This window comes from Cricetulus griseus, chromosome 8 (assembly GCF_003668045.3).
Source record: "Cricetulus griseus strain 17A/GY chromosome 8, alternate assembly CriGri-PICRH-1.0, whole genome shotgun sequence".
In the NCBI taxonomy this organism is placed as follows: Eukaryota; Metazoa; Chordata; class Mammalia; order Rodentia; family Cricetidae; genus Cricetulus; species Cricetulus griseus.
In genome coordinates, this window is record NC_048601.1 from 6,387,536 (window position 1) to 6,408,996 (window position 21,461).

Below are 21,461 nucleotides of genomic sequence, written 5' to 3' on the forward strand. Positions count from 1 at the left end.
CGCATGCAGGGAAAACTCCTACACAGATTGCTTTAGTCAGTGTTCTATGGCTGTAAAGAGAGTCTGTGTCCAAGGCAATTCTTCTAAGAGAAAGCATTTAATTGTTGGTGGTTTACAGGTTCAGAGGTTTAGTCTGTTATCACGGTGGGGAGCATGACAGTGTGCAAGCAGACATCCGGATCCAAAGGCAGCAAGACAAGACAGTACTGATCTGGCTCAGGCTTTTGAAACCTCAAAGCCCACCCCTAGTGACTGAAACACTTCTTCCAGTAATGCTACACCTATCCCAATGAGACCACGCCTCCTAATTCTAATCCTTCCAAATAGTGCCACTCTGAGGTGATATGTTGTTTGTGATTTAATAAAGCCACTGGAGATCAAAATAGCAAAGCAGCCATACTAGTTAACCATAGAAGCTGGGTGGTGGTGCCACACACCTTTAATCCCAGGACTCAGGATTAAGAGGTAGACAGATCTCTCTGAGTTCAAGGCCACACTGACTACATGAAATTGATCCAGCCCTAAAAGAAACAGCTCACACAAAGGTGATCTCAGCACCTAGAATCACAGGCCTTTAACCCCAGCACTAGGGAGGTGGAGACAGGAGGATATGGCTGGCAGAGAAAGGAATACAAGGAGGAGGAAACAGGAACTCAGGGCCTTTTGCCTCTGAGGATTTGTGGGGACAGGATTGCCATTTAGGCTGGGTAGAGGTAAGATCTACTGGTGGCTGCTTTGCTTTTCTGATCTTCAGCTTGAATCTTGATCTTTTATTTTTTGTGTTACACCATTCCCTGGTGACTAACCCTTACATATATAAACCTGTGGGGTTCATTCTTATTCAAAACACCATGTTCCACCCCCTGGCCCCCATAGGCCTGTAACCATATCATAATGCAAAATGCATTTAGTCCGACTTCAGAAGTCCCCGTAGACAATCACAGTCTCAACGGTGTTTAAAAGTCCAAAGTCTCTTCTGAGGCTCATTTAATCTCTTAAGGAGGAAAGACAGCATGGTGAGGACATACTGAACCAAAGCAAGATGGAAAATCACCAGGGCAAACTCCAAATTCTGTGTATTTCCATGTTTGATGTCAAGGGGGGCTCTTCAAATCTCCAATTCCTCTTCCACTTTATTGACTGCAACACATTCCCCTCTCTTGGACTGATTCAATACCATTGTTAGCAGCTCTCCTTGGCAAGTAACCCACGACTCTGGCATCTCCAACCTCTTGTGGTCTCCAAGGCAATCCAGGCTTCACCTTCACAGCTTCACACAATGGTCCCTCTAGGCCTCCATGCAGGGACACCCTGGTCTCAGTGGCTTTCCTTAGCAGCATAGGGAGATTCCATGGCCACTTTTTTGTACCCTTGACTCTAAAGCTGAAACCATATAGCCAAAGCTTCCAAGTTCTTCTGCTTGCTGGGGCTGGAACATGGCCTCCTTGTTCAAACATTTTCATCAGCTTTCTGGTTTCAACGGTTTTCTCCATTGCTGAATCTCTTCTAAATTACTTTTCACTCAGTAAAATTACTCAGTTGGGGGATACCAGCATGATCCAGACCCCAGGAACATGGGTTTCAGTGAGGAAACCTCGGAAATCTACGGGACCTCCTGTAGTATTTCAGTATTTATCCCCGGCATAGGTGTGGACTTTGGGAGCCCATTCCACATAGAGGAATACTCCCTGAGCCAAGACACATGGGGGTGGGCCTAGGCCCTATCCCAAAGGATGTGATAGACTCTGATGACACCCTATGGAAGGCCTCACCATCCAGGGGAGCAGAAAGGATATGTGATAGGTAGGGTTTTAGTTGGGGGGGGGTAGTAGGGGAGGGTGGGAGGGAAGGAGAAAGGAACTGGGATTGACATGTAAAACAATCTTGTTTCTAATTCAAATAAAAGAAATGGGGGGGGGATTACTCAGTTGGAAAGCTGAGCTGAGTGTGGTCTTGCCCTGAGGCCAGCACTCATTCCCTTTATCCATTTAGCATTGGGCTTTTCTTTAAACTTTTTATCTCCTTGAGCACAGGACTTAGCCCCATTATACTTCCAGGTGTTCCTTTTCTCCTCAAACCATATATTTTTTGTTTGTTTGTCCTTCACTTACTCTTTTCAGTTCTGCATAAGAGTGACCACACCTACTCCAACAAAGCCACACCCCCTAATCCTCCTTAGGTAGTGTTAGCCCCTAAGGACTAAACATTCAAATACAGGGGTCTGTGGGGGCCATTCATATTCAAACCATCACACACACACACACACACACACACACACACACACACACACACACACAGAGTCAGCTGCCTGGTCTACACAGGAGTGAATGGGGAGGAGACACTGAACACATCAAGCTTGTGTTCTAGATGGCGGTGGGAAATACCAGGGGGTGTTCACTTGTAAAAGACCCTGGCAGGAGGGCCCAAAGTGGCACAAAGGAGTCCAGGGTCCCTAATGACGGCCAGAGGAGGGAAACAGAAATGAAGGGGTCCCTAGTATGGACATTTTAAAGAGTACTTGCTGAGGAGAGAGAGGAGTATGGCCAAAGCTGGATAAACCAGAATATGTAGACAAAGACTGCAATAGGGAAGTCTTCACATTTCGGAGATTCAAGCAACAGCCTGCACTGGTGTTTCATTTTTATTTTGAAAGATAAATGAAATGCTGCTGTCAACACTTGGGACAACTGAAGACAACAGGGCTATGTTACACTGATTAGGAAGTGAGCACTGGCAAACAGTACCAAGTACTTAGCATTTCCTTCTCACTAAGCTCCGTTCCGTTCCAAAGTTGGAACTCACAAATCTTTGAGTAGGATGGCTTTAGACTCTTGTTAGGGATGTCAACAAGACAGCCTTTTTCAAGGCACCTACACAGCCTTCTGCCACCATGAGAAAAGAAATATTCGAGAAGCACAATAACATTTTAAATTCCCCCCTAGTGTTACAAAACGAGGAAAAGAGAGCAGTTTGAATTAGCATCTTCAATGTGGTGTGAAGACTGAAATAGCATTCTTTACCAACTAATTACTAAAGATAGCATTTTTGTAAAAAGGACTAATTTTTTCAGCTATTAAGATTCACAGTACAAATAGTTGAGAAAACCAACTAGAGAGATCTTAGTAGAGATGGGTGTTTGATTTTGATTCACAGTCTTATGCTGAATTTGAGAAAAAAAAAATACCTGCTGTTTCCAAATAACTGTAGGCTGTATAGCTAACTTCAGTTGTCAACTTTGTGGGATCTAGCATCACCTCTGGGTGTGTCTATGGGGAATTATCTCAATTAGGGTAAGTTGGGAAGACCCAATCACTAATGGATGGCACCATTCGTTGGGATGGAATCCTGGTTATAGAAAGGAAGTGAGCTGATTGCAAATGCTTCTTAAACTAGAGATGCCACGTGACCGGACGCCCCAGTGGCTACCACCATGACATCACTGCCATGAGCTGTACCCTCCAACAGTGAGTCAAAATAAACCCTTTCTTCCTTAAGTTGCTTTTGTGAGAGTACTTTATCATAGTAACAGGAGAAATAACAAAGACAGGCTGGCTCTGACTTTTTTGTATTGAAGGTGATAACCCAATGCAAGCGCCAAGTCTTTGGGAAAAAAATATTCTTGCCCATACAAGTCGTTATTGACAACTATTAGTATCTTTCACCTGAGTTTTATTTAAAATATTACAAGAAAATTGATTGTAGGGTTTAGCTGGAACTCCTCTTTAAAATGAAAAAGACCACTTACTTCTTTCACTATTATGGACACACCTTTTTAAAAACAAAGCTGAGCCAGGCATTGTTGGGAGGTAGAGATGGGGATCTCTGAGTTCGATGCCAGCTTGCTCTATATAATGACTTCCAGGACAGCCAGAGCTACAGAGAGACACTGTCTCAGAAATGGGTGGGTGAGACAGCTCTGCAGGTTCATTAGACCGTCTAATGACCGGAGTTTGATCTCTGTAAACCATGTCCATTGCTGTGATGAAACACCATGACCAGACAACTTAGGAAATAACATTTAGGCTTATGGTGCCAGAGGGATGAGTCCACCATGGCGAGTAGACAGGCATGGTTTCGGAAGCAGCAAGCTGAGGAGCGTACATCTTGAACCATGAGCAAAAAGCAGAGAACAAGCCCTGAGAATGGTGTTTTTAAACACCAAAGGCCTCCCCAAGTGATACACTTCCTCCAGCAAGGACTGTTTATTCGGAGGTCTGAACCCACAGGGTGCAGGGCGGCGTTCTCATTTAAACACCACACTGTGGAAAGCTGGAAGAACGGACTCCACAGAATGACCCCATACGGGTGCACTGGCACCTGCACCAGGTACACACCACATCACACACGGTACTTAAAAATTTAAAATATATAAATTACAAATACACATACATACATATCACTGGGACTTCAAAAGCTTTTAGGATACCAAAGTCTAAGAATGACGAATTCTGGTCACCTCTGAAAAAATTAACTGCAGTTAATAACGTATTTTTTACATATATAAATATGTATTTCCCTCAATTGGAGCTCAAACAAATAAAACCCAAACCAAATCAAGAACAGTAAAGAGGAGAGGAGCAGGGAAGGAGAAGGAATATAGTATTAATTTCCACTTCCAAGACAGCAGACTAGGTTTTCTTTGTGGGGATCATGCTGACCCAGCTAAGCTACTCTGGACAACTTTGCCCAGAGGTTAGCCTCCCTGCAATGGCAAAGGCTGCCTTCCTGTTTCCTTCTTTAAAAATGTCCCTCTGCTTTCCATACTTTTCTGCATGTGGGAGGTAAAAGTTCATCGTGTACCTCAAATACTGTAATGCTGAGACTGGAGAAGTAACACTCATCTTGCTGCGGGGCATGGGTACCACACAGGAATACAGACTGCTAAAGCGGAGAACTATGAGAGGAGAACTAAAGTACCCCAAGACGGGAAAGGGGACAAAAAGCACAATTGGCGAAGCAGGAAGATAGCTTTCTGAAAGTGAAACTTCCCAACAAGTTTGGGTACAACTTTTAAGAATTAGTCTGGTGGCGTCTTGGTCGGTGTTGCATTGCTGTGAAGAGACGCCATGACCAATCCAAAGCACAAAGAAAACATTTCACTGGAGTGGCTGGCTTACAGTTCCCCAGGTTCAGTCCATTATCATGATGGGGAGGCGTGGTGGCATGGAGATGAGGTTGGTGCTGGAGCTCAGAGTGCTACATCTTGCAGGCAACAAGAAATCAGCTAACACTGGGCTGTATCCTGAGCACTGGACACCTCAAAGCCCATGCCTAGTGACACACTTCCAACAAGGCCATACCCACTCCAGCAAAGCCACGCCCAATAGTGCCTATGAGATTATGAGGGCCAATTACATTCAAACTACCACAGGTGGAGACAATGAGAAGCAGGTATCTAGAGGCTGGGGTATGGCTCAATTGGCAGAGTGCTTGTGTGGCATTCAAAGCTCTGGGTCCAGTACCCACGATCACGTAAGAATGGTAGAGACGTCTGCAACTAAACTTCCAAAAGCAGATTCTCAAAATGTTCTCACAGCACACTGCAAACCAGAGTGTGAGTGTGAAGGTCTGGGTAAGTTACTTCTCCCCCCCCCCCCCCCCCCCCCGACGTGCTCACGGAGTTGAACACTCAGCCCAGCTGGAAGCCATCTAGAGAGGTTACACAACTTTTATAGTAGAGGCTTGCCACAAGACGTATGTGGACTTTGAGAATGTATGGCCTCCCCCCACTCCCAATGCTTTCTTTCTATGTGGTTTAAGTACAATCAGCCTGCTGGGCAGCGGCAGTGCACGTTTCATCTAAGCACTGGGGCGGCAGAGACAGATGCAGGCAGGATCTCGGTGTTTGAGGTCAGCCTGGTCTACAGAGTGAATTCCAGAGCAGCCAGGACTACACAGAGAAACCCTGTCATAAAAAACAACCAGGGAGGGAAGAAAGGAGGGAGAGAGAGCAAGCTTCCTGCTTCTACCACCACACCTTCCCGTAATGAATGTCCATCCTCAGCAACTGCAAGACAAAACCTTAGGTTGCTTCTGGCCATTGGTATACTATCATAGCAACACAACAGTAACACAATGAGACCAAATATACCTTTTGAAAAAAGAAAAATTACACATACACACGTGGGTTCATGTGTGGGCACGAGGAAGCCATGTGTCATCATGCTTCACCTGTTCCTTTGAGACAGTTTTCCTTGAACCTGGGCTCGTATTTTCTTGGCTAGGCTGGGAGCCAGCAAGCCCCCATGATCATCTGTGCCCATGCTCCCGGATCTGGAGTTACAGGTGTGTGGGGAGCACCTGGTCTGTCATGTGGGTACCAGGATCCCAAATCCAGGCCTCATGCTTGCTCAGTAACTTCTCTCCTAAGCAGATGCTCCCCAGACCTTACTACTGACTCTGGAAAGCCTCTCCTTCTAGTTTTAGGGATCAAACCTAAGTGCACTTACTAGGCACACTCACCATTAAGCTCCAATCCTTTAATGTCTTATATTTCCATTTATTCTACAAGAGACAATCTCCAAATTGAGTATGAACAACATGGACACATTATAGTTAGAACTTAACTTTATTGTTACAACCAATGTTTATTTACAGAATATAAATCTCTTCAAAAAGATACATTCCTTCATTTAATCAATGGTAGAAAGCCTTATTAAACAGAAATAAAGCCTAAGCCGCACTTGCATCCTAACAGAAACAGGGCTTCATTGCAAGTTCATCAACACAGAACACAAATGTCACTTCAGCAGCTACATGAATGAGGCTGTTGATTTCGCTGGCAATGCCATTTTATCCACGAAACAAATTTTACTTAAATTAACAGTAGTAAAACTTAAATTTCAAACATAAAAATATGTAACAACAAAGGAAAAAGCAGGAAGTATCTCGACTAGCAACAGATGAGCAGGTTCCCCGGCACTCAGACACTGGCTGAGGCACAGGGAAACCTGGGGCAAGGGCTGCACTCATCTGCGAGGTATCGATGCATGTTCAGTGCTGAGACTATCCATAGCACTTACAGTCTATACAAAGCAGCTTTAGACTACAATTCACATTTGAGAAACACAAACTTAAGATCTATGCCACAGCTTCCCAATTCAACAGACAGCTAACGCAATACAGTTACTCATGTCAGCTTTTCCCTAGTGTGTGTAATACCGTGTCTGCTTCCTTCAATCAGGACGTTTGACCTTGCTGTACAAAGCTCCTAAATACAGAAAAGTTCTTCTAGGTTCCATTAGTTTACACTTTCTTTAGTTACAGGTAAATACAGAAGACGACTTTAGATTATTGACAATGAACACTCAGGATGTCACTACCTACAAAGTAGCGGTATGCCACAGTGCAGGCATGGCGAGCAGGCATTCAGTTCCCTCTGTGGCTCTACAGGTGTCACTGGGTTTCAACCTAGCTCTCAAAGTTCCTGGCTAGGAAGCCTGTGATTCCAATCCAATAGGTTTTCCTGCTCCACTTTGACAAACTAATCAAAAGACAATGTGATATTTCAGTTCTGTAAGGATCTAGTGTTTTATTAAGGTATTAATGGGATCCAAATCACCACAGTGGGTAAGATAACCGAAAGATAAAATAACTTTTAAAGGTTTTTTTTTTTTTTTGGTTTTTTATTTTTTTGTAAGTACATACGCCATACAATGCACAGTGGACAAAGGTGTGTTGGTGGTACCACAGGGCACAGTCCAGGAGAGAAGCCTCCAACACTGGAGTTTAAAGTGCTTATGAGTAAAGCATCAGTATTTGTTTCTAATCCAAATACATTGGGGTTTCTTCCCATATCAAATTGAGCCAAAATTAAATTTTTCAGCATAAAAACTATGCAAACAAATCTAACTCAGTTTGTAATGCCTTCAAGAATTCAAGGTAATACAAAAACCTCAAGTATTTTCTTTTACAGAAACACGGGCTGAAGGTCCCAAAACAGAGATGTTTTCTCTGGAGCAGCTGGTAACATTTGTCAAACCCAAGATTTAAAACACTGCTGTCACTATGGGGAAAGGCGGCTCGCCATCCTTCGTCTTGCTTCTCAGGACAGAAACATGCCTGAAGATGCAGCTCAGCTTCACAGTAAAGGCCATCATGAAATCTGACAGAGAAGAAAACTCACAGCAACTGGCCCTGAAGTGAGACACACTCAAGAGGCTCACCTCCACCTACGCTCACCTTCCGTGTGAGGTAGCACGCGCTGCTGCCACTAGGAAAACCCCAGCACAAAGCATTGTCGACTTTGTCAACTGGATGACAGATTAACAGGAAAATATTTAAGTCTACAGTACTCTGGAATGCAGTATAGAACGCTTAAAAGCAAGTTAGAGGAAAAAACTCAACCTGACACTACTGCCCTTTATATATCAGCTAGTGAGATGAGATCTTCAGGGTACAGGTAGCTTCTAACTTTCCTTTAGAGTGCTCGGGAGAATTCTTCCTTTAAGTCTAAAGTCATCAAGTTAAAACAAACATAGGGGTCACTGTCATAACAGACACCCTTCTCACATTCTCATACTGACCCACTCCAGAGAAACCACCTGACAAACTAAGAGATGCCATCTGCCCTACGTCTTGTATGGATGGGATTTACATTCACATTGCATTTCAGGTTTTTGTTGAAAGTGTCAGCAAACTGAAAATAGAAAAAGGGACCACACTTCAGTTTACAAACAGGAAATTACATTTTTAGTTTCCTTTACCTTCAAATTGTGACTCAGAATGAGCCTTATAAATTCACTGCTCCCCAGTATCTAATCCACCAAAAATTAATAGCTAAGGAAAAATTGGAGAAAAGTCTTATTAGGCACTGAGAGGCTAAATAAATAAATACCAACCAACATTAACTAAAACTCAGTAAACCTTACTTCCAGTTCTTGCCATTTCACTGCACAGCTAGAGGTGCGCACTGTTTCCAGCCAAACAGCAACAGGCTGGATCCAGTGACAGAAAAACTTGTACAAAGGAGAATGCAAACTGCACGCTCTTGTATTCGGGACACAAGTCACACTAATTACACTGCTTATTTACACTGTCCTATTTACACTCCAGGCAGACCTAGTTGATGAGGTTTGTGCTCATGTTGATCTCAGGCGGATCACGTCAACAGTAAGACGAGGCCACCACATCTCATTTCCGGAAAAGGGTGGTAGCACAGATTAGAAGAGGGTAGGAAAATCAATTCTCATTGGTCAGGTTCAACATCACACAGGTGTGCCGGGGAGACAGGATCGGGGTAGAGAGCAGAATGTGGGATTTTGCTTGTCACAGCATCCAGGCCACTACGGTCTATTGATTAACATTGGACATCCATGAATGCCACTTCTAACATCCACTTCCCTATTTACACAATGAGCTTACCACCAGCTGAGTGATGAGGTAAGGCATTCAAGTTCCTTAGCTTAACAAAAGAAGGCAACTGATATTCTAGAAAGCCACAGGACACATTTTAGAGGGATGCCCTTCAGAGCTGTCCCAATGTACCCTCTTTAGAATCCCTTACATGGTCAATACAAAGGAAAGACATTTTGAATCCTGTTGATAATCTACACCATGATCCCCAAAAGCTGTATGGGAAGCAGGCGCATCAGAGCACCCAAATCTGGCCAGGGAATGGGGACAACAGTTTGCATGTGCTAATCTTTTTCCAAGACCTCTTCCATGCTAGCAGGGTGAACAAGGGAGTCTCCATAGTTGCGTTCACTGCCACAGGGGTCTCTGCAGCAGGGGTCTCTGCAGCAGCTGTGTCTCAGTCGGCCGCTATGCAGTCCAGCAGCAACAGCAGCAGCAGCAGCAGCACGGTGAGCCTCCATTCAAAGCACTCTCAAGTAAGATCAGGAGGAGACTAGCAAACACTGTCTTCTCCAGTGTTTCCACATGACACATACTTGGATTTTAAGAGGAGGAAAGCAAAGACTCGGGAGGCTCACATCTTTATCATTCTATGACAATGTTCCAACCACGAATGAAAATTCCACTAAGCCAGTTCTTGTAGGTTTGCTTTAACATTGAAAAGAGCTAGTCATTATTTGTTTCCATTCAAGGAAGTCAGCAGAATTGTAATGATCTTACAGTAACGTGGTTCATAAAAACAAAAGTGAACGTTACAACATTGGGGAGGTAGAAACCAAATCCAGGTCTAACACTGTTAGAGACACATACTTAGGAGTCTATTTATGTGGCTAGAATTTACCATCTCAGATGGCCATGGTCTGTAAGTGTTTCTACTTACTTTATTAGCTTGAACACACTGAAACAATCCAAGTATTTTAAAGCACTTGTCTGAGAACTTAAGTAATGTGGAACAATATATCAGATGATGTCTTAGGATAGATCTGTATTGCATACTTTAAATATGCAGATCCATGGAGCTAACTCTGTACAAAAGCACTTATGTGACCAAAGTGCAAAGCCTGTCTGACTAATCTAAGTTAGCTGTGACTGCTCACTCAAGCCCACAGTCTTCAAAGATTAAAGCCTTCTTTGTCTACCTCAAAGACCTAACTTCCTTCCATAGAATAGTTGCCTCCCTCTTACACCTATACAAAAATAAAAACCAGACTAACAAAAACAAGATAAAACAAGTCCTCCTACCACGACTACTGTTTAATTCACATTTTCTTATTTGTTAAGATTTTAAGTATTCAAGCTCAATGACCTACCTAAATATTCCTTACTGATTCTTCTAACTGCTTTAACAATATTATTCTGAAATTACAGGGATCAGCAATCACTGGCTGACTCTACAGACACAAAACCTAAGGAGTGAATCGTGAATCTGCATAGAAAGAATCTAAATGCTGTTCCTGGATTCCACGTATGATGAGCTCTGTGTGTTTGTTTCAAATACAACAATATCAGCTATTATCTAATGAACAAAAACAGAGTTTCTCAAGTTAAACAAAAATTTTGGTTAGAAACAATTTGATAGGTAAATTCTAAAAACTGAGACTATTACCTTAAATGACCATATCTACATTTTAAAACATGACTTAATACAGATTTTAACATTAAATTGTTATACTTATATTCCGGGATTATACAGTAAATACATTTTATATTGTCAGGCTATGTAAAGAGACAATTTCATTCTAAGTTGTATTCCTCAAAGAAATTATTTCCAATTTCCAATTCAAAAAAAGTATGCCCTAGAGACAGTGGCTGTCTTGCTCCCTTCCTCAATGGGCACTTCTCTAGAAACTCTATAACACCCTAAGTTACTACCGAGGCAGTGACTGCCATGTCAAGAGTAAAGGATTCATTTTACAAAGGTTACACTGAATAAGAATGTTTTTCCTAAAATTAACCCCATTAACAAAACTTTTAAAAGATCTCTACAACATTCTCATTCCATACACTGAACCAACAAATAAAGATGAAAGTAGTCAGTCATGTCAAGTCTGTAATAAATAATTCACATGTAACATGGACTGTATTGCCAAAGGCTAAAGCTGACTCTACTCTTTCCACTGATGGACAAATCTCTAGCCTGCCACATACTGACAACAGTAAGCATATTTTTAACATCATTCTATTTAAAAATAGATTGGTTGTTTAGAGGCATAATTTGTAAAGCAAGATAACCAAATTAAATGAGTGTTAACAAATGTTGGCTTTTGGAATTCCTTAGGAAACACCCACAAGCACTGCTCAGCTCCTGGAGAACAGTGAGGCCTCTTCTTACTCAGGCATCTTTAGTGCTGTGACCTCAGGCTTCATTTTAAAGTACTGGTTAAAGCGAACAATGGCATACCTAGTGAGAGAGAACAAGGAACACTCAGAACTGACCTCAGTCCTTCAGCTGCTTCCAAACATTTACAGTTTCTCAAGTGCAAGCTTAGTCTGCTGCACCACCTACTGGATGGACACTTTCCGTGCTGAGCACGGATCAGCATAGAAGCCTCTACAAGGCTTTAAAGTGGGTGTGGCCTCCAAAACGCTGCCTGGAGACAGTAATGTAATGCTCCTATTACTTCTACACTTGTGTTCAACCAAGTAGAGATGGACAGCACTGTACAGTTAACATCATCTTACCCAAGGAAGTCAAACTCAATTGTGGAGTACTTGGCTTGGATCAAAGCCCAGAGTCCCCAGAAGAAATGAGAAGCCTTAAAGAGAAGAAAAATGAAGAATTATGAAATAAATTGTTAATTCTACCCTTTTCATCAATTACATGCATGGTACTTTTTTCTTCTCTACTTTTTTGGTAAATAATGAACCTAGGTCTACTGTATCTTCTCTCTTGTTAATTTTCCCACAACATAGCCAGAACAGAACACAATGAAGCAGGGCAGTTATTGGGTCACCACTGATGACTTTGTCTATACCAGGAAGTCAGAATGCCCTAGAAACTTAAGTCTACTAGTTTCTATAGCCTTTGTCCAACACAGAATTTAGCATTCCACATAAGATACAGACAGAGTAGTGGTTCACACCTCTCCATTTATTTTATTGGCTCTATTATACATACAAATCCAATACTGATTACAAGTATATCAGTGAAAACTGGATCCTAGAACTTAAAACTAATGTGATTAGAAATTGTAACATAATTCTATGTATGCCTTACAACTATTTCTTAAATGATTAACATTTTTATTTTACATGTTTATTTGAGTGCCTCTGTGTACCACACGCATGCCTGGCACCCACAAAGTCCAGAAGAGCATTTTATAACCCCTGGAAATGGAGTTTCCAGGTACAGACTGCTGTGTACCACCATGTGAGTGCTAGGACCCAACATCAGTTCTCACTTGAAAAGCAGCCAGTGCTCTTAACCAATGGGCCATCTGTCCAGCTCCTTTGTTCTTTTTGAATTACTCTCTCTCTCTCTGTGTGTGTGTGTGTGTGTGTGTGTGTGTGTGTGTGTGTGTGTGTGTTGTGTACACACATACGTGGAAGAAAGAGGACAACTTAAAGGACTATTTCTTCCTTCCACCATATAAATTCCTGGAATTTTACTCTGGTCATTAGGCCATCTCACTAGCCCACAATTAATTTCCATTTAGACATGATACTTTAAAATTCTGTTAATTTAGGTCAGCAACAAAATAGTTCAACAAGGAAAGGGGCTCTAGGTCTAATCCCATGAACCATGATGGAAGAAAGAACCTACTCCCAAATGCTGCCCTGATTCCCAATGTGTGCACATACACGCACACACATACACGCACGCGGGCGCGCGCGCGCGCACACACACACACACACACACACATACACAGAATAAACTAAACATTCTTAATTCTGATAACATGCGAGTGTTCTTCCAAAGGCCCCAGACGAGATTCCCAGCACCTACCTACGCACACAACAGTTCACAGCCATCTTTAACTCAGGGGATCTGATGTGGCCTTCCTGCTTCTGTGGGCATCAGGCACACAAGTGGTACAAAGACATACATACAAACAAAACATTCATACACATTTTTTTTTAATGCTGGTAACAAAAATGAAATTTTACTTCCCCAGAAATACTCTACTTTTACTAGAAATGCTCTAGAAAAAAAATGTTAAAAACCAGGTTTTACTTCTGGTACATCGTCTAAGGCAAAAGCAACAAGAGGGGCCAATGAGAGTGCTCAGAGCTGTAGTTCTGAACCTTCGGGTAGAGACCACTTTGGAGTTTAACCAACATTTCACAGGAGTTCACCTAAGTCCATCAGAAAACACAGATAGATATTTGCACTATGATTCATAACAATAGTAAAATTAATAATGAAATAGCAATGAAACTAATTTCATGGTTGGGGTCACCACAACATGAGGAACTATACTGAAGTGTCCCAACATTAGGGACACCCAGGAACACTGGCTCAGAGAGTAAAGTGGCTCCCTACCAACCACGCCTGACAATCTGAGTTTAATATCCAGGACCCGAATGTCAGAAGGAAGGGAAGTAATTCTAGGAGGTTATCCTCTGAAACCCATGTGCTGTGACATAAGCATGCTCATGCCACACAAAATAAACAAATACATGTAACAATTGTTTTAGTGTGCAGTGTTAACCAGGCATGGTGTAATGGTTGTGGAGGTCTCGCCTGAAATTCCAGTGCCTGTCAACACCAACAACCATAGAGAAACGCAAATAAAAACAACAGAGATTCTCACTAAGTCAGAATGCGATTATCAAAAAAAAAAAAAAAAAAAAAAAACAAGTAATCGTAAATGTTGGAGAGCAAGAACACAGAAGGGATCCCTTCTACATCACTTATGGGAATGTCAATTAGCCAAGCTAGTATGGATATCAGCATGAAGCTTTCTCAAAAAGTTATCAATAAGTCTACTATAAGACCCAGCTATGTATACTACGTCTCAGTATTCACCCCAAGATCCCATGTTCCACACCACAGAGATTCACAACAGCCAAATTATGGAACCAATATAGGTGTCTAACACAAAGGGATGGACAATGAAGGTCTCAATGGAATGTCTGCAATCATGTAGTTCTATCAGTTACAGGAGAACTGATCCAGTAGAGCTCATGTTAAATGCATTAAGCCAGTCTCAAAGACAAATACTGCATGTTTTCTCTCATTTTAGGTCCTAGGTTTTATAGATAATAAAATCATGAATGTATTGATGACATAGAAATAGAAGCAACATTGTTTAAAAAGCAAAGGGATTAAGGAAGGGAGAGGGGTGTAACATGCTCCAAGTACATGTGCAGTATTTGCATATAATAGCCTTATATAACCCTGTATAATAATACTTTTTTTTTAAATTGGGGCTGGGAAAATGGTTCAATGTTAAAAACGCTCATTGGTCTTGTAGAGACCAATGAGCACCCACATGGTAGGTAGCTCACAACCTACCAGCTCCAGTTCCTCTTCTGGCCTCCATGGGCACTGCTGCACACATGGTACACATGCATACATGCAGGCAAAATACTCATACACATAAAATAAATAAATCTAAACTAAAAAAATTTAAATTAAAGTTGGATGCTGGTGGTGTTATGATTTTAATCCCAGCACTCGGGAAGCTATTAGTTAGAGGCCAGCCTGGTGTATAAGAGCTAGTTATAGGACAGCTAGGGCTACACAGAGAAACACTGTCTCACAAAAACAAAATAAGCCAGGCTGTGGTACTAAAGCACACGCCTTTAGTAGCAGCACTCAGAAGGAAGAGGCAGAGGCAGGTGGATCTCTGTGAGTTCAAGACCAACCTGGTCTACAAGAGCTAGTTCCAGGACAGCCTCCAGTGCCACAGAGAAACCCTGTCTCCAAAAACAAAATAAATTAAATTAAAATTTGAGAGGCTAAGACAGGACCATTACTACAAATTCCAAGTGAACTTGACCAAGTTCCAGGACGGCCTGAGTCAGAATTAAGACCCTGTCCACACCTACCCACCACCCCCAAAAAAACAAACTAAAAATATGAAGCCCTATCGGTCCCATATGTGAAGACTTGGCACGAATGTCTACATCCTCACCTGTGGGATAAGGAACACACTATGCTCTACAGGTGGATCGCTAACTCAAGTACAGTACTTCAAAATACACAGAAAAACTCAAGTCCAACACTTTCAGGGCTGTCTCTGGCCTGGCTTTGACAGTCAGCTAGATAACCTGTGTTTAGCCATACATACTGTGGGAAGTCACTCTTAGGGCAGGGATGTCCTGACAGACAGGGCCTGGAGGTTGGCAGTGACCATAGGTCACCCTTCCACGGTTCCGGCCTGAGTCTCTACTTCCTGTGTAACACCTCACAGGCACTCTCTCTCCCAGGGATGAGAGAATGATGTACCACTAAAACTAGGAGTTAAAATTAACCTCCCTGAAGTCATTTCTGCCAGGCCCTTTGTGGTAGCAATGAGAGAATCACCATGAGCCCTCAGGCTGACAGGCTATGGAACTCTGAGGCCTCACACTGCCACCAGCACTAAGGCACAGACCTCAGCATGAAGCCAGTTTCCAAAGACTTCACTGGTTACAAAAAGGGGCATCGGTGTCTTTACTGAGAACTCAGGCTTCCCTCTAATTCCCACCAATGTCTGAACGCTATTGAACTACTCGACTAATCACTTTGGAATCCAGGCTCCATGTTGATCTGCACCTCATCTATGAGGTGTGCTGCCTGTGTCATCTCCTCTCGTTTCCCCCACTCTTTCAGTGCTGTAATCCCGAAAAGGGGACCCATGAAATAAGCCTTAAATAACATTATTTTCACCATGGAGATCTTTATGGCACATCACAGGGATCCTGTGAGACAGGGGCTGAGGAGATGAGAAGCATTAATAATGTTACTAGAAACCCTCTCCACGACTCTTGGTTATACAACAATGATGAAAAAGGCAACTTGAGGAAGACCTTAAACTTTAAAGCAAGAAGAACTGAGGAAGCTACTTATCTGGTCAAACACATAAAATGTGATAAATACTTCAGGGATCAGCAAGACGAAATGAGAGTCGCTAAAAGCAAAGCAACCTGGCTAAAAGGCAGCTAGTAGAGGGGTGGTGGTGGCGCACACCTTTAATCCCAGAACTTGGGAGGCAGAGGCAGGAAGATCTCTGTGAGTTCAAGACGAGCCCAGTCTAAAAACACAACAACAAAAAAGCAAAACAAAACAAAGACAAAAAGCAAGAGTCTTAAAGGGAAGGTGGAGTACGTGGCTAACCCTCTGTGGCGGTCCTCCCATAGTCTTCCTCTTGTGAAGACACAGAGCAAGAAGTGAAAACACATTCACCTAACAAGTCAGCAGCATTTTGGTAAAAAGGACGAATTCAGACAGAAACTAACTAGTTTTATTCATGAACAACCATAATTTAGTATTAGACCTCACAGCATATGAACTTATTATAATCTTTTTTTTTTTTTGAAAACCACACACAAATTTAGAGAAAATGCTACATGAGTCATGTGAGATAATGTTTTGTTCACTGTAAAGATTGGTCACTCTTACTGGTTTAATAACACGCTGACTGGCCAGTAGCCAGGCAGGAAGTATAGGTGGAGCTGCCAGAGTAGGAGAATTCTGGGAAGAGGAAGACAGAGAACCAGTTCCCAGCCAGATGCAGAGGAAGACATGAAAATGCTTTGCTGAGAAAAGGTACAAGCCACATGGCTAAACAGAGGTAAGAATAATGTGTTAATTTTATTTATGAGTATGTCAGTAATAAGCCTGAGCAATAGGCCAAGGAGTTTATAATTAATATAAGCCTCTGTGTTTATTTGAGACTGAACAGCTGCAGGGTGAGGCAGGACAGCAACTTCCATCAACAAGTAATACTATTAGAAAATTTAGCCAATGCAGTGGCTCAGTGTTTGCCATCAAGCCCAAGGACCTGAATTCAATTCCTGAACCTACATAGTAGTGAGAGAACTCATACCTGTAAGTTGACCTCTGACCTCCATGTGTATCATGTGTGGCAGGTATACATGTGTGCACATGCACACAAAAATGTAATAAAATTTTCAAAAATAATTTTTTCCTATCAGAACATAATAAATGATATGGGGCACAGACACGCTAGCATTCTCCACCTTACTTCGTCACACATATGTATCTGTGAATATAGGGGTGTAGAGATATGTGTGTGTGTGTGTGTGTGTGTGTGTGTGTGTGTGTGTGTGTGTGTGTGTTTGTGTGTGTGTAGGCCATTGTCTATGGTGTCTTCCTATCTCTCTATATCTTATACACTGAGGAAGGGTCTCTCACTCAAACCCAGAGCTCACCAACTGAGCTAGCTAGCCTAGCTAGCCAAATGGTTCCAGGAATCCCAGCTTTTTCCACTAGGTTCTATGGATCCACACTCTGGCCCTAATGCTTACACAGCAAGCACTTTACTCACTGAGCCATTTCTGAGACAGGAGCTAACCAAGTAGATGGGCTAGCTGGCCAGCAGGCCCAAAAAGTCACCTGCCCATGCCTCTCCCTAGAGCTGGAGTTACAGGTATATATGGCATGCCCACTGCTACATGGGCGCTGGGAATCCAGTTCTCAAGCTTGCACAACAAGCACTCTGCTCACTGAGCCACCTCTGCAGTTCTCGTATAGAAGACGTTCTGTGACTGTCTGCAGGAGCCAGCAGGGCCAACCACACCTGTAATCCCAACACCAGGGCCTGGACAACAGGGAGGAGGACACATGGGGCCAAGTAAATGTATTTAAACTGCAGTAAGCTCTTTTGTTTATTTTAGTTTGGCTTAGGTTTTTAACTAAGGCTTGCCTTTCTTGCTGTATGGCCAGACTGGTGGCAAAACCTGGAATATGCTTCCCAAGAGCTAGAATTGCAGGCAAGCACTTCCATAAGGATGTTTTTCCTCCTTAAGTCACATTTAAGTTTATTTCTAATTACACTTTGCTAAGAATTTTAAATAAATATGGGTGTTAAGTTTTACCAAAAGCTGTATCTTTTTGTTCTAAGTTGCAAGCCTTTTGAAGGACTTTAATAGTACACTTCAATCTTTCGAACAAGCATAGCAGTAAGTGCTCAGCACACGATTAATGAACCATGTGCAGATAAAATCCCCGAACTACAACAAGCATGCAAGCACTGCAGGGAGTCTCCGGTGCTGTCACTGCACGGACACCAAGGACTTCACTGGCAGCCCCATCAGACAGCAGCCACCACATCTGAACACACACTCATCTGAGGTGTACTCTGCGGGAATCTACGCTGCACAAGACTATCGACAATCTAGCTGCAGAAACACGATGGCGGTGCTCCCAAAGACAACTTTACAGAACCATATTCAAAGCTATAAAGCAGCTGAAGGAGCAGGTCTAGTTACTCAGTAACCAGAACACATCAGCTACAAGCTATGCTGATGAACTGCAATATTCTCAGAAGACAACCAAGTGTTATCAAACTAAATGCAGGTAAAGGGAAATGAGTGGATAACACAGAGTACATCCTTAAAGCAAGGTAAACTAAAGAGCAAACTGTAAACAATCACATTTTCTCATTATTTTAAACAGCAAAATTCACTAAACTTAAGAACTCTTTTGTATGATGAAAATTTAGTGAACTGCATTAGAAACTTTTCATTGACTCTATTTAAACTTACCAATGCAAACTGATTGACTTGAATGAAGAGTGTCTCTACTTCCTTTTCAGTGACTTCACTGCCAAAGCCCTTATACTCCTTGTAGGCTTCAAGGTAAGAGCGCAGCCACTGGCCCTGGAGTTCTCTATCTGGATAGAGACTATAGTCTACATCACTGACACCTGAGGAGAAACAGACTATTGAGAAACACCCTTCAGCATACCTAAGTGCCAAACACCAACTTTTTAACTGAAAAGTACTGAAACCTTTCACTTCTGTTAGCAAAACCTTACTATTAAACAACGGACCAGCTGACAAAGGGAGTGGCGCCATCAGGAGGTGTGACCGTGTAAGAGTGGGTGTGGTCTTGTTGGAGTTAGTGTGACAATGTGGAAGCGGACTTTGAGGTCTCATATATGCTCAAGATACCACCCAGTATCTCAAACCACTTCCTGTTACCTGAATGATGTAGGACTCTCAGCTCCTTCTGCAGCACCGTGTCTGCCTGCACACCACCATGTCCCACCATGATGACAATGGAAACCTCTGAAACCATAAGCTGCCACCTCAATTACATGTCATTTCTTTGTGGGAGGAGTTGTGCTCATGCTGTCTCTTCACAGCAATAGAAAGCCTGTTGTGATATTTTGTTTGTGTTCTGACAAATAAAGCTTGCCTAGAGATCAGAGGACAGAGGTAAGTCCCTAGCTAACCAGACAGGTCTGGAGGTCTGTACAGACTGGAGACAGGAAGTGATAAGGGGGAGAAGACAGGATCCCAGCCCTTCTGGCCAGAGGACTGCTAGAAGTAAGACGTCTCTCTGGTGGCTGTCTGCTTTGATTCTCTCATCTTTTCCGCTTTCACTCTAGTATCTGACTCTGGGTTTTTATTAAGACTGATTAGGACCATGCATCGAAACCCTAACTAATACACTCATCTGAATGCTGCCTCCCTGCCTTCTCTTCCACTTACATATCCAAATACTACCTAACATTCAGGTTTCAATTCAGCTTTCCCCACAGAAGTTCTAAGACAATTGTGGCTTCCTCCTTCATAGCTACAACACTGTGGGCGTCATGAAAGGATGAACTCTTTTTGGTGGGTGGCGTAGGGGGTCGTGGTTCAAAATAGGGTTTCTCTGTGTAGCCCTGGCTGTCCTGGAACTCACTTTGTAGACCAGGCTGTCCTTGAACTCGGAGATCCACCTGCCTCTGCCTCCCAAGTGCTGGCTTCAAAGGGTGAATTCTTATCCTATACAAACCCAAGTTGCCTATGGGACAACTGATGAAAATATGTGCAGTACATACATTGGCTGTGGCATATGTACAGTAAATCTGGTAGGACTAAGTAACTAGAAACAAAACTATGGCCTAGCCTGGTAACCTGAAATATATGGAAAGACAGGGATCTGTTGCATGTGCAAGTTCAGTGATGAAATATTCTCTCATCAGGAAAAAACCCCCCAAAGGATTTTCTATCTTTTATACAAATCCTAAATAGAGTCATGTTAATTATATTAATTTCATTTACATAAAAATACCTTGTTTTATAAGTAATTATAGATTAAAATTCAGGAGTAAAAATGTTCAACCTTTTAATAGCTATAATCAAAACAAAACCATCAGAAGTCTGTGCATTTTGTTTAAAAGCATTTTCAAGAGCCAGGCTGCTGTCTTGTGCTGGGGATAGAAGCCAGCATCTTTGCACATGTGATAGGGACGCAAGGCTAAAACCCTGGGCTCATTCCCTGCAGCATTAGTGAGCTCTTCTCACACAAGCCACGGCTATCTCCCTCCTGGGCTGTACTTTCCTATGACAAATAAAGGGAAAGGTCTTCTCTCCACATAAACCAAGCCGGTGGGTAGAGTTGGTGTGCCACTCCCACCCAGGTACTCATCTTTAAAACTACCCTGGAACCCCGACAGTGATGTGTGGGTCTCACCTGCAAATTCATTGAAATGATTTCCAATATCATATGCCAGGTAGTTGTATCCAGAATACTCATAATCAATGAACTGTACTTCACCTATGTGAGACACAAAAACAAAGCAAATAAGAAATCACACACATGATCAGAAACCCCTATTCTATCTGTAATGCAATCCTTCTCATACTGTGTCTCAATGTGTGTGCTTGGTTACATGCACTTCTGAGACAACACAGGCTGAGGCTGTGAATTTTACGGCAATGAGCTTTACAAAATTCAAATTATGTCTCCTGATCAACAGCACTTCAAAAACACTATTGTTCACTTTTGTTTAAATGACAATATAAATTTCCAAGTTCTAAAAGAAGATTTTTCCACCACATGGGGGCATCAGTAACTTAAAAATTCATGTTTAAATTAGAAATAACTCTTTGGAAATTATTAACAGCCCTATCTTAATGAAACATAACCTATAACACACTGTATAGCAAGTTTATCTACATATGCAAATCAAACATAAACTCTGAAAACTTGAATTCTGTGA

The 21,461-nt window shown here is 42.3% G+C and overlaps 1 protein-coding gene across 2 annotated transcripts in view; it reads right to left on the reverse strand.

Moving 5' to 3' along the window:
• Window positions 1-6,549: 6,549 nt before the first annotated feature.
• Window positions 6,550-21,461, reverse strand: part of Etnk1 (ethanolamine kinase 1) — a 44,003-nt gene continuing 29,091 nt past the window's right edge. Inside the window, exons 5-8 of one of the 2 annotated variants that reach the window (XM_027430156.2) lie at window positions 20,933-21,016; window positions 19,012-19,172; window positions 12,037-12,110; window positions 6,550-11,755 (exon numbers count right to left, since the gene is read on the reverse strand). In XM_027430156.2, the coding sequence (XP_027285957.1) occupies window positions 11,683-11,755; window positions 12,037-12,110; window positions 19,012-19,172; window positions 20,933-21,016 (392 nt within the window). In that variant the 3' untranslated portion in view covers window positions 6,550-11,682. Of the gene's footprint in view, window positions 11,756-12,036; window positions 12,111-19,011; window positions 19,173-20,932; window positions 21,017-21,461 lie in introns of those variants that run through there. The other variant, XM_027430155.2, reaches the window with a different exon arrangement.